Source organism: Marmota monax, unplaced genomic scaffold (assembly GCF_021218885.2).
Source record: "Marmota monax isolate L192 unplaced genomic scaffold, Marmota_monax_Labrador192_F-V1.1 WCK01_AAM20220418_F8-fsc00018, whole genome shotgun sequence".
In the NCBI taxonomy this organism is placed as follows: Eukaryota; Metazoa; Chordata; class Mammalia; order Rodentia; family Sciuridae; genus Marmota; species Marmota monax.
The window spans coordinates 1,629,881-1,643,844 of NW_026692201.1; the positions used below are offsets into that span (position 1 = coordinate 1,629,881).

At 33.5% G+C, this 13,964-nt stretch overlaps 1 protein-coding gene across 1 annotated transcript in view; it reads left to right on the plus strand.

Moving 5' to 3' along the window:
* Ankrd31 (ankyrin repeat domain 31) overlaps nucleotides 1–13,964 on the plus strand; it is a 189,519-nt gene that overhangs the window by 149,796 nt on the left and 25,759 nt on the right. Inside the window, exons 21-22 of the mRNA XM_058574096.1 lie at nucleotides 7,020–7,116; nucleotides 10,106–11,102. Of these exons, the coding sequence (XP_058430079.1) occupies nucleotides 7,020–7,116; nucleotides 10,106–11,102 (1,094 nt within the window). The remainder of the gene's footprint in view (nucleotides 1–7,019; nucleotides 7,117–10,105; nucleotides 11,103–13,964) is intronic.

A 13,964-nucleotide genomic window follows, 5' to 3' on the forward strand; every position in this document is an offset into this window, starting at 1 on the left:
TTATGTATCTCTTTATTGAAACGATCTTTTGCTGCCTGTATTTACTCTCTTACATCATCCATTCATTTACAGAACATTTTAATTATGTACATCCTGAATTTCTTCTCTGTCCTTTCTGCTATTTTTCTGGCCATGGATTCTAATAATGTAGTTTTCTTGGTTTATTTGGAGCACTTTCTTACCTTGTTTTTTTTTTTTTTTTTTTTTTTAATGTTGTTCATGTGTTTTCCCTTCTAGCACTGCAGATCTGAGGCATTACAGTTTTTATCCTATAGACTTATAGTATCCCTGCAGGGTTCCAATACCTCTCCTTTAAGAGGGAGAACAATATTAAAAGATCCCAATATAAACAATATAGAACCTTAAATCAAATAGCTGCTATTAAGACATTTATGGTTTTGTCACAGTATACAGAAATGATGAGTTCATTTATTATCTATACTATAAACAGTAGGTTTGCAAAAGGGTCTACCATTTCTGAAGGTGGACACAGAACCCGGGGTGAGTTGTAGGATGAGATGTTGAAGGGGGTAGGAGGTGGGGATATATAGTTATTAGATCTTAGAAAGTGTGAAAGAAGAATCTAAAGAAGTTGGTTAGTAGCAGAAGAGAGAGAAAGTGATTTGGGGGAGACAAGTAAGTGGGAAGATAATAGAGAGAGTACAAAAAGCAAACAAACATAAATATTAAGAAAAATAAAAAATGTAATAATAGATAAAAAGCATATGCAACACAACTGTAATATACTATTCAGACATCCCAATCCTCAGTAGCTTAATTCATGAAAAGTACTTCTTTTCACAAATGTTGGGGGTGTGAGGGCAGGAGAAAAGAGAGAGGGGAAAGAAAAAATCTTGAAAGAAGATACGAAGATTGTGCTTTTTTTTTTTTTTGAGATCAGTATCTTTCCTATTTCCCTTCTCATTCAATAGGTGGGGTTATCTGTTGTTTGCTGTATCTTCACCCTCAGGATAATGTTATTAGGGTGGAAGGGTTAGTCTTGGGGGCGTAGCTCCTGCAGGTGGGGTACAGTACTTGTCGGTCCTGATGGGAAACTTCACACCAAGGATCTCCTTTGAGGCCTGCTGTGTGGTGTGGGTACGTGGTCTTATCTCCTTATATCACCTGTAACTCTCACAATTCCTGGTCTCTAGTTTAGTCTTCAAAATGTATCTCACTCACCCCCTCCCTTTCTAACTTCCCAGTCAGGAACCTTTCTCTCTGGAGGTATTTTGGGCTGTGCTGTGGGGGCTGCACACCTGGGGGTGGAGAGCTGTTTTGTACTGGGAATATCACTACTCAGACCAGCTGTGTGATTGCAAGCGTTATAGGCTACAGGAAAGAGGGGGGAGTTGGGGACTAAAGGTACCTTTATATTGCTTCTAAGCCCCAGCCGGTATTCCAAACTGGGGAAATACCGGCTAAAGTTGGCTAGGAAGGTGTCCCAAGATAGAGGCAGCTGCTTTCAGCAATGGAGTGTTGGTCTGGTTGGGCCAGGTGGTGGCAGTGGGCAGTATGTTAAGAGATACAATTCTGTGGCATGTAGTGTTGTGGCTGACAGCTGTCTCTATACCCTGTGCATTGTCCCCCTGTGTAGGCTACCACATGCAGGGGACTATGGCAGTGGTTGAAGTGTCCCAGATGGAGGCAACTGGGGGAACCCCACATTGGTAGATGGGGGTCCACACAGGAGTGATGGAATTCCTGTGTGGGTGGGCAGCCAGGAGTCCTGTGCCAGTGCTGAGGCCTAGAGATCTGCAGGGGTGCGGTGGCGGTGATTCCTGGGAGGGAGCAGCTGTCAGGAGTCCTCGAATTACTCACAGAGAAACAGTATTCCAACTACTTGAATCCCGGGTCATGGAGAGACACAGAATGCAGCCTCCCTCTAACCCACCATCTTGGATCCCCTCCATTCTACGTTTTTATCCTAACCTAAAGCATGGTACATGTTTTGAGGAAAATAATATAAAATAATTCATACTCCTAAATATGTATAGCTAGTGTATTTTATTTACCATTCATGCATTTAAGCATATTAAAATTTATAACTTTTTTATTATAGAAGGCATGTAGATATACTTTAAAGAAGGGGATATGCTAAAATTATTTATTCCTGTTTTACCACAATATTTTGATGTATTTGTAATCCGGCTTTTTTTTTTTTTTTTTTTTTGATCCAAGAATATAGTTATGCTTAAACCTCAATAAAACTTTAAAAAACTGTTTGGGTCATGCTAGATGTGCTATTTTTGCATTCTTATAACCATTACTTTTAGTGGTTATGTGTTATCACGTTGTTCAATAAATGTTTCATAGTTTACTAAAATTTCCCCTTTTTGTTGAACATTTAAATTATTTCCAATTTTTACTATTATGCCACAACATGTAGCTCTTTTTATGGATTTATGATTATATTCTTAGGAAAGATTAACAGAATTGGTATTATTGGGCCAAATTATAGAAACATTTAAAAGTCTATTGATTTGTATTGACAGATTGATTCCCTAAAGTATTATATACTAATTTCCATTTCCACCAAAATAACTTTAGCTTTTGTTTTTGGTATATACTGCTAGTAGCATTAGTATTTTTATTTAAAATGATCATACTAGCTTAGTAGGGGGAAAAAAGCCTTATTTGTATTTATTTATTTATTTTTTGTGGTGCTGGGGATTGAACCCAGGGCCTTATGCATGAGAGGAAGGAACTCTACCAACTGAGCTATATCCCTAGCCCTAAAAAAAACCTTACATTTTTATTTGCCTTGTTGATTTTCATGGGACTCTTGCTAGTATTTATTATTTTGTGAAGTGACTGCTCCTGTTCTTTATTTATTCATCTATTTAAACCTGGTTATATAATAAAATTATCAACCTCTTTTCCATTATAATTTCTACAAATACTTTTTAGCCACTTGACTTGTTATTTGTGTTAGTTTTGTGTTTTAATGCATAAATTTTCAAATTCTGTGTAGTAAAAATGTATTAGTCTTTTTCTCTGGCTATATTTTTGAATACTTCAAAGATTAGAAACTTTTCTTCCTCTCACCCCCAGATTTTATAATTATATTCTATTCTAACCAATACATTGAATAATCACATTCCCTTTATTTTTGTTTGTCTGACCCTTAAGTAAGGAGAGATAAGGTGATGGAATCCTTATTTTTGCTATTCAATTTGGAGATTCTCATTAGTTAAGCAACACCTCTCTAAAGAAATATTTTTACACATTTACCCCCTACACATTCTGACATTTTTAATATGTCTTTGATTTGACTGAAGGATCCAAGAGTAATGAATATTATTTTTGTACATGTCTTTGAAATTTGTCATAGGGAAATCTTGCATTCACTTTGATATCTCTAGTGCTTCAACTGGAGACCAAAAATTGCTATTTTAAATATTGCATTTTTTCTAAGCATTTTAATGTATAATTCATCTAAAATCTCTGTTCTTTGTGTAATATAAAGATGATAATAGGGTGTTTCCCATATCACTACCCCATTTATGCACCCTTAAGTGTAGAATAATTCACTTCATTCTTATTGTTTTACAGTGTATATTAAAATATTATGCATATTAGGATGCCTCTGATAAATAGGCATATAATATCAAATTACATGTAAAACATCTTTATATCCTTTCTTATAGAAGCATAGAAGATTTTAGGGTTATTGAGATATGTTATTTTTGCCTGAAGTTTAAAATTCATTTAGAAAACCCAGTGTGACAGGGCACATATGTAATTTAAATATCTTTTAATAAGCAGAGTCAGACTTGTTATACAAATTTATGTCTAAATTCTTAATGATTATATATCTTTTCCCCTTTTTAACATGTGCATGACACAATGAAACTAATCCATCATGGTAGTATTAGGGACACTGACTCTATACATAATCACATAATTTTTTTTAAACATTACACAATTTTTTATTATTATTTTTTAATATTTATTTTTTAGTTTCAGGTGGACACAGTATCTTTATTTTATTTTTATGTGGTGCTGAGAATCGAACCCAGTGCCTCACGCGTGCTAGGCGAGCGTGCTACCACATCCCCAGCCCCACAATTTTTTATTATTAAATGAGAAAATCTCATTTGTTACATCGTCACATTGCTAGTCAAAGAAATGCTGCAGTGATGAAGAAAATCAATTTTGGATCAACCAAAGTCCTCATTTGTACTACATTCATTTACAAAGAAATAATGTTCAACACAGCCCAACAAAACATTCTTGGTTTTCTTCATATTGAAGGTCCCCCAAATACATAATTTATTTTATTTTATTTTTTTAAATGTTGATGGACCTTTACTTTATTCATTTATTTATATGTGGTGCTAAGAATCGAACCTGCCTTACACATGCTAGGCAAGTGCTCTACCACTGAGCCACAATCCCAGCCTACAAAATCACATTATTTGATTTGCAAAGGGAAATTCTGGAACATATTCCAGTTGTGAACCTCATATAATCTGGTAAAATGTGTCTTTGTTTGAAAATATTGAACAAAATCCTTAAGAAACAAAGCCAAAAGTGAAATGATTAGTGAGTGGCTTAGAAGAAATAAAAAGAATTCATTTAAGCCTTTTTTTTTTTTTTTTTTTGTACTGGGGATTGAACTCAGGGGCACTCAACCACTGAGACACATCCACAGCCCTATTTTGTATTTTATTTAGAGACAGGGTCTCACTGAGTTGCTTAGCACCTCACTGTTGCTGAGGCTGGCTTTGAACTCGTGATCCTCCTGTCTCAGCCTCCTGAGCCCCTGGGATTACAGGTGTAGGCCACCACACCCAGCTTCATTTAAGCCTTTTATTTCCTACTTAGGAATCTAGAGTTGGACATAATCCACATTTATATGTAAATCCTTAATAGTAAATTTGTAAGATTTATAAGTAACCTTGTATGTTACATTTTGCTCTCTAAATACTGCAGAAACGAAATAACATGATTTTAATTTTCAAGAATTTATAATGTATATATTTATATTATAGCATAAATAATTTTTAAAAATAAATAATATAAAGCCAATTTCTGATACACACCTCAAAGTATTAATAGCAATTTCCTTTTCGGAGTAAAATAAAAGAGAAGCAGGGGAGTAAGAATAAGGACTTTAACTGTTCATTTTTGTAAACATTATATTGTTTTTAAAAAACTTTTTACAATATTAGCACATTCTTTTTTAAATTTTTTTTTTTGCAGTTGTAGGACAGCATGCCTTTATTTTATTTGTTTATTTTTTTATGTGGTACTAAGGATTAAACCCAGTGCTTCACATATGCTAGGCAAGCACTCTGCCACTGAGCTACAGGCTCAGCCCTAGTGTGTTCCTTTTATATTTTAAAAAGTTTTGTTTTTTTACTGGGGTTGGGGGATGTTGTTTTGTTTGTTGGTGATACTAGGTAATGGAATGCAGGGCCTTGAGAATGCCAAGCAAGCATTACACCATTAAGCTATACCCCACAAACCCTAAAGCAAACAATTTTAACAGACAAAATTCTTACCTTCATTTGCTGAGTTCATCTATAGATAAGAAAGTTGACCATCTGTAAATAAAAATTTTTTAAAAATAGAAAGAATTTTGAATGTTTTTACCATAAAGAAATATTTAAGATAGGTAGCTTTGCCCTGGCTTGAACTTTATACAATGTATACATGTATCAAAACATAACATTATTTCATAAATATGTACTATTTTATGTATAAATTTTAAAAATAAATAGAAAAATGTAAAATAGAGAAGTAGAAAGAAAAATCACTCAGTCTTACCACCCAAAGACCATTATATTTTGCTGTTTTTTCCTACTTTTTCTTTAACATAGCTATGACCATATTGCAGACATAATTTTGTTTTCTCATTTTTTACTTAATATTAAAAAGAATCTTCCTAGCTTATTAAACTCCTCATAAATCTCATCTAAATGGCTACATGGTTTCCTAAGTGTCAGTGCAATTGTTTACTAATAATTATTTTCATATTTATTTACTGAATAATTTTTCTCCACTTTGAAGTTGTTGTCAGTCTTGACTATTACAAGTAATGCTATGATGGTTGTTTTTCCTTTGATACCTTTTATTCCCCTCACAGCACATTCACTTTCTCTATCATCCCTGTGAGCTTTCTGAGACCAGCAACCAAAGCAAGGCCGTAAGAATACAGATAAGAAAATTTCCTTTTATCAGTGTCCTGATCAACATACCATATGTCAAAGATCATTAAGCAAACTTGAAATTGAATTAGCAAAATAATCCTTGAAATTTTGATTGAAGAAAAATAAAGTGCTTGAAGAATATAAAGGGAAAAAAGGAACTATGATCTTTCATTAAATTTAATATATTGTTTCAGGCTGATTGTGAATCTATGGTAGTCTCTGTAACAAAGAGTCGATACAAAATTGCTTCCCATCTTGATCTGAAAGATAAGCTGACATTATTTTTTTAACTTAAGAAAGCACATCCTTTGATGTTCCAGAAGTAGTAATATCTTGATGTCAAACAGTCCTTACCTCTGTAGACTCTGTGTCTCTAGTCACGTTTTCACGATGCATGGTCTGCTCTAAAGTTGTTGGGAATACCTTGTTTTGTGAAACTGAAGTGCTTCTGAAAAGTATTGTACAGATATAAACTTTGTCAAATCCAAACATTTGAAAAATATGCCTGGTAACTTTTTATATAAAGAAATTTAATTGAAAGGATGAAGGGAGGAAGAGAAAGAGAAGAGCTGACCATAGAGGTCACATGACTATTGCATGACTAATCTTAGGTTCTCAGTGGGATAGCAGAATTAGAATTTAGACTGGCCTGCTTGTTCTTGGCACAATATTCTTACCTATACCTCAGGGAATTTCTTTAGAATGACATTTTAAATAAGCCTTGATTTAGATATCTGGGCCATTAATATTTGGAAGTAGGTAGGGAATAATGACTTTAAAAAATTAACACTAGGACCAGTTTGGTGTGACTATTTGCTGTCTTCAATTAACTGACTTTATATTTTATTACCATGTTTCTAGAACAATACATTGAAAAGATGTTAGAGATAAAAGAGATTATGGATAACGTACTTGCCAAACAGAAAGCAGAAAGGGATGATCTGGCTAAAAAATACAGGTGAGTTAAAAAAAATATGTGCTGTACAGTTTCTAGAACGTATCTGTTTTTAGCTATAGAAGTACTGTAGTTTGGATCTGCAATGTCCTCTAGAGGTGCTTGGTAAAGGCTTAGTTCCCAGATGGGCACTAATTGGAGGTGGGTCTAGGGGGATGCCTTCCCATCATTGGTGCAAGCCCTCAAGGGAAATAGCAGGGCCCCTTCTGCTTCCTCTCTCTGTGTTCTGGCCATGAAATAAACAACTTTGCTGTGCCACTCACTCCACCATGATGTGCTGCATGCTGCCTCACCATAGTCCCAGAGCATCTTGAGGCCAACCAACCATGGACTGAAACCTCTATAACCATGAGCCAAAATAAAACTTTTCTTTTTACAAATTTGTTATCTCAGGTGTTTGCTAAAGTAATGGAAAGCTGACTAACATAAATAGGCCTAGAATTTCTAAAGAATACAAACATTGCTTAGAACCAATAAATGACTTCATGATATTGTCTAATCTCTTATCTCTGTAGAGAATAATACTTTCTAGAAATATATGTATTTTTAACTTCTTACCTGAAATGTATCTTAAAAAGTTGTCTACAGTGAAGAATCTTGTAAAAGCCTTTCTGATCATGAATTCTACAGATTCTTAGCACACCTAAATTTTCTACATTAATTTTTTTTTTCTTTTACAGTAAATATTGTTTCTTTTAGTGCAGTTGATTAATCAGTTGATTAATCTTAGGATTGTGTGTACGTGTGTATGTGTATGTGTCTGTACTTCTAATCTTTCAGGGTTCTTAAGGAGTTTTATCCTGAAAATGTTGATTATATACCTCTTATTCTTTTTTGAGAAAATTAAAATATTCTGTATCTTTTTATTATTTGGATATTTTTATTAGTTTTTAATGAGACTTAGCTACTTAATTCCATTTGACGTCTATTACATATTCAGGTTTCTCTGGACTTATTTAAAAATAAGTTTGAAATTTTTTAATTCTAAATCTACTATCTTCTGTCTTTATTTTGCCTTTTTCTCCAATAAGTTCCTTCTTGCTTCCTGACATGTTTCCCTGGCAGTAGCAAGCAAGTGAGCTTTCATTGATGGGTAAATCACTGTGGGATATGTTCTAGGGAACTTTAGAATCTAGCTTTAATTCTCTTTAATTATCCTATGGTGAACAGTGTGAACACTTAGAATTTTGTAAACATTCTAGTGAACATCTAGAATTTTGGAAACTTCCTGATTAGAGTTTCAGGTGTCTAAATCCTTATTAAGATTGCTATAAAATTTCAAATCTTGGTCTGGGTAATCAAAGAGATTTTGCTGTCTGAATTCCTTATTTCACATGATGTGGTATTAGTATTTTTATTTCTCCTTTATCTAACTTTTTGCATTTTTTTGCTACTGTTATTTGCTAAACTGATTTCTTCTTGCTGCTCTTTCCACTTAACATATGACAACTTTTTTTGCTGGATATTCAGTATCAACAACTCTATACTTTGATAAGGCAAGATATCTTAAAATTGCTTTTCATTAAAACAGCATTTCTAAAGCATGGTGTAAAGACTCCTGGTAGGTACCTGAAATCATTTCAGAGAGTATGTGAAGTAAAAACTATTTTTTATAATAATACTAAGATATTGTTTTCTTTTGTGAGTGTACAGTGGAACTTTCCAGAGGTAAGCTGATGGTAATGGAGTGTGGGGGTATATATTCTTGTGTTTTAAATTTTTATAAGTTTTCATTTCTAAAACAAATAAAATAAATATCGATAGGTAAAAAAATCCATACAAACAAAAGCCCTTTGGATTCCGCTGAAATTTTTTAAAGTACAAATAAATCCTGTTTTAGAACCACTGGAAATGAAGAGTGTAATTTCCTGAAGCTCAGTGGGGGATAGGTAGGCTTAGCCAAAATACCAAGAGCTATAATGAGCCATTTCCTCTTCTTTAGTCTCAAGATTCTGAGAGATTTGGTTTGGGGAAGGTGCACAGGATGATGGTCATCTAAATAGTCACTCTGGACTTGAAAGTGTCTCAAGATAGATTCAAAGTACAATTACAGTCATTACTTGATAAATTAATATTTCTCAGGTCTAGTTGAGGTGTGATTATTCACAAAACAATCTTGTTTCTCTATAGCTAAAGGAACCTGAGTGGAACTTACTATCAAATTTTACTTCCTAATACACCTACCTTTCTACTCAAAACAGTAAGCAAACCCCAAACTTAAAAAGTGGTGGTTCCTTTTAGCCACCAACTACTACTTTCCAATCAAAAACAAGTAGATATCTAGATAGACAATGTAAGTGTTATTATCTTTTAGAGTTGATTCACAGCTGATAAATAATAATATGGATATAAATCTAACAACTTCATTATCACATCCTTTAAAAAGTAAAACTCACTGTTTTAGTCATTTTTTTGTTTGTTTTTGGTTTTTGCTGTGACCAAAAGCCCTGAAAAAGACAATTAGAGGAGGAAAGTTTATTTTGGCTCATGGTTTCAGAGGTATCAGTACACAGATGGCCAACTCCATAGCTCTGGGCCTGAGGTAAGGCAGATCATCATGGTGGAAGGGTATGGCAGAGGAAAGTAGCTCAGAACATGGCAATAGAAAGAAAAGAGCAGAGACTCTACTTAACCAGGGACAAAATATATACTCCAAAGACATGCTCCCAGTGACCTACTCCCTACCTTCCTACAGTTACTTCCCAGTTAATCCACATCAGCATTTTAGTGCACCTAATAACCCAATCATTTTACCTCTGAAAATTTTTCCATTGTCTCACACACAGCTTTTGGGGGACACCTCATGTCAAAACCATAACACCTGAAATAAAGGAATTTCCTCTCAATGGCAATACATTGTAAAGGTAGACTTTCGAGTACTTCAAGCTGATTAAAATCAAGACAGAGAATCTTAAACATCTAAAATGAATGATAAAACAAAGTTTTCTACTCTGTGTGTTTGTTTGTTTCCTGTTTCTGTTTCTTCCTATAGGGTATCCATAGAGTCATTTAAGCATGGAGCCCTGAGAGAACAGCTGGCCAACTTGGCCACAAGACAGAAGAGCCTTTTAGTTGTGGCAAAGAAACAGAAAAAAATAAGTCTGAAAATTCAAAATTATAAAAATGTCACATCATTGTCTGATCCTAGTTTAAGGAAGTTGCCATCCAGCTCACATATCTTCAGTGAAAAGGACAACAAAGAGCTTACGAGTCTGGAAAATTCAGTGCAGCCTCATTCAGGTTCACTTTCTCATATCAATATTGCTTGTAGAAGCATTCAAGAAACACCATTGTCTCTGGAAACAAGCCATGACAGCCATAATACCAATATTTGTCTAGATTCAGAGGCAGTAAGAAGGGAAGAATTTTCTGGAATTGAGATGAATTCTAAACAAAATGTTAATGATTGTACCTTGGATGGGTTATTCCAATCTCGATACCCAGATAGCAGTGATAATAAATTGTCATCCCAAACTGATGCTTTCATTGCTCATGCAGAATATTCACAAAAAGATAATGATCATACAGAAACTACAGCCAAAGACTGTGAATTCTATAGTCCTTTTGCCATAACTGGCACATTAAATGGTTCCAAACATACAAGTATACTTTCCCAAAAGGATGCCCATCCATCAGCTATTATTTGGGACCAGGACCTTTCCCAGTATGATCCAAAAAGAGGAAACAGAAAAACAGCTTCCCAGCAACCACCTGAGGGGACATCGGAATCCTGGGCACACCAAGCCATTGCGGTCTTAGGCACTGATACTGTGCATCAGACAAAACAATATCTTGAAAAAAAAGCTTCTGCTGTTCCACATATAAATAACAGTCAGGTCTCTTCTTCCTCTGGATCTGGCCATCAACATACTATTAAAAAGCCTTTAAACTACAGCACAACTCCTAAAAAGAAATGTATGCAGATAAAAGATTTGATATTATTAGGAAGAATGAATCCAGGAAATAACATTCTGGAATTTAAAACACAGGTATTCTATATTTTTTTCTCTAAAATCACATAAATTTTATAATAAGTTAATGTTGCTGTCACATAGGTATTTAGGGAACTGGAGTTTGACTGGGCTTCCTGAATGGAGAGATACAATCTTTGTATTCTTAGTAAGTGAAATCATGCTACTGGAATTGCCTTAATATATTTCAATCACAAGCACCTTTGGATCTTCAAACCAGAACTAGTTTATTATATTGCAACAGGAAGGATTTAAGAATTAACATAAAAATAATAAATTGAAACTGTCATTAGTTCCATATAATTTCAATAACTACTACTATACTGCTAAAGCATGCCCTAAAGAGATATGTATAAATTCATCTTCCAAAGAAGCTCAGTTTAGAACCCAGAAGTGGCTTGGAGTGTGGGTAAATCTGACTAAATTAAAATAATATTACATATACATAAAAAATGAGGAGAAAAAAGTTTTGTTGGATATGCCTGTAAAAAGGGTTTCCTCTCCTCTTTCTCTACGTGCACTTTTTAAAAGAAGAATTTAGATTAACAAAGATCACAGAGTCCTTGAATGCTTCTTTGCTTATGGGCCAATCTGACAATTCAGTCCAGACTAATTAACATTTAATCTGAATGACCTTTGTTTCCAGCTCTGCTCATTTCTGGATAATAAAGCTTTCCATAGTTAATAAGTTTTATTTGTAAATTTAAGTAAAAATATTTAAATTTTAAATCTCAAATTGTAGTTTATGACTGAATTAGTGGCTTGATCTCAGATCCCTCAATAATCCAGTTTCTTTGCCTGGCAACCAATTTGTTTTTAAGTGGTGTCTACCTTAATTAACCAATGCAGCTCAAAATTTAGCAGATTAGTTATTCTATATTAGTTTTTTATTTACTCATATTTTGACAGTTGTGATACCTTCTTAAATCAGCGATAATAAAGTTTTGGTAGAGATTTTCATATTTCAGCTATTTTTCTTTCTTTAACAGCTTTATTGACATATAGTTGGTATACAATATACTTACACATAATTGAAATATACAATTTGGTAAGCATTTGTATGTACTTGTGAAACAATGATCACAAGATAATGAAATATCCATTAATCTCAAAAGTTTCTTCTTGCCTTCTTGTACCATACCTTTAATCCCCTTCCCTTCCTTTGCTGATCCCCTGATAATTACTGGTCTCTTTTCTTCTCTTACACATTCATTTACAATTCCAAGAATTGTGTGTAAGTGCAAATATACTTTATGTATTGATTTTTGTCTGACTTCTTCTTCTGAATGTAATCATTTAAATTTATCCTTGTTATAGCATGAATAAGTCATTCATTCCTTTTTCATTGTTTGATAGTAGCCCATTATATGTGTATATCAGTTTGTTTATCAGTATGCCTATGATAGACAGTTAGGTTGTTTCTATTTGTTGGCTATAAAGCTATTATGAATCCTGGTGTACCAGTTTTGGTATGACACAGACTTTAATTTTCTTGGGTAAATACCTAGGAATGGAGTTATTTGGTCATACGGTAATTATACATTGAACTTAAAAAATTGTCAGAGTTGTTTGTAAAATTTTACATCTCCATTGGTTGTGAATGAGAGTTCTAGTTCCTCAATGTAGTATAATCAGACTTAATTTTAGGCTTGCTATCAGAGTGTAGATGTGTGTATTGTGATATAACCTGCACATCTGTATAGTGGTTTATCACTATGGTTTTAATTTGCATGCCTATAATTATGATTGATATTGAATATCTTTTCACATGGTATTTGCCATCCATATTTATTATTCGATGAAGTGTCCAAATCTGTTGCCCTTTTTTTATTGGTTGCTTATTTTCCTATCATGTTTTGTGATACACACACACACACACACACAAAGTACATATAGATATAATCTTTATCAAACATGTACCATCCCAACTATTTTTACTATATTGTGGCTTGTCTTTTCATTCTCTTAACATTATTTTTTAAAAATAGAAGCCTTTAATTTTTTTTGTAGTTTTAGGTGTACAGCATGCCTTTATTTTATTTGTTTATTTTTATTTGGTGCTGAGGATCAAATACAATACCTCATACATGCAAGGCAAGTGCTCTGCCACTGAGCTATAGCCCCAGCCCAGAAGCCTTTAATTTTGGTGCAGGCTAAATACTTAATTTATTCTTTCATAGATTATGTTTTTCATTTCCTATTTAGGAATTATTTGTCTTCCCTAGTTTCAAAGTTCTATTTTCTTCTAGAGTTTTTAGTTTTACATTTAGGATTACAATCTATTTTTAATTAATTTTTGTATGTAGTACAATGTCAGATCTTCATTCATATTTTTGAATTTGTATATCCAGTTGTTCTACCAACATATGTTGAAAAGATACCCTTTCTATTTAATTGCCCTATATATCTTTGTCAAAAATCAGTTGCTCATATGTATGTCTATTTTGGTCTCCCTGTTTCTGTTTCATTGATTTATTTGCCTATCTTTCCATCACTACTAAACTATCTTGATTATTGTAGCCATAAATAAATCTTGAAATCTGGTAGTGTTAGTATTCCAGTTTTGTTCTTTTTTAAAAGTGTTTGGATATTCTAGGTCCATTGTAATGATATATGAATTTTAGGATGAGTTTGTAGATTTCTACCCCCAAAAAGGCTGCTGTTATTTTTATTGGTTTTTCATAAAATGTATAGGTTAATTAGGGAGGAAATGGAATCACAATAATATTGAATTGTTCAGCCCATGAATATGGTATGTATTTCCATCTATTAAGGTCTTTATTATTTTTCTCAGCAGTGTAGCATTGTATAGGTTTTTCACTATATTTTTGTTGATATTATAAGTGATATAGTTTCAAAATTTCAGTTTCTGGTGATTTA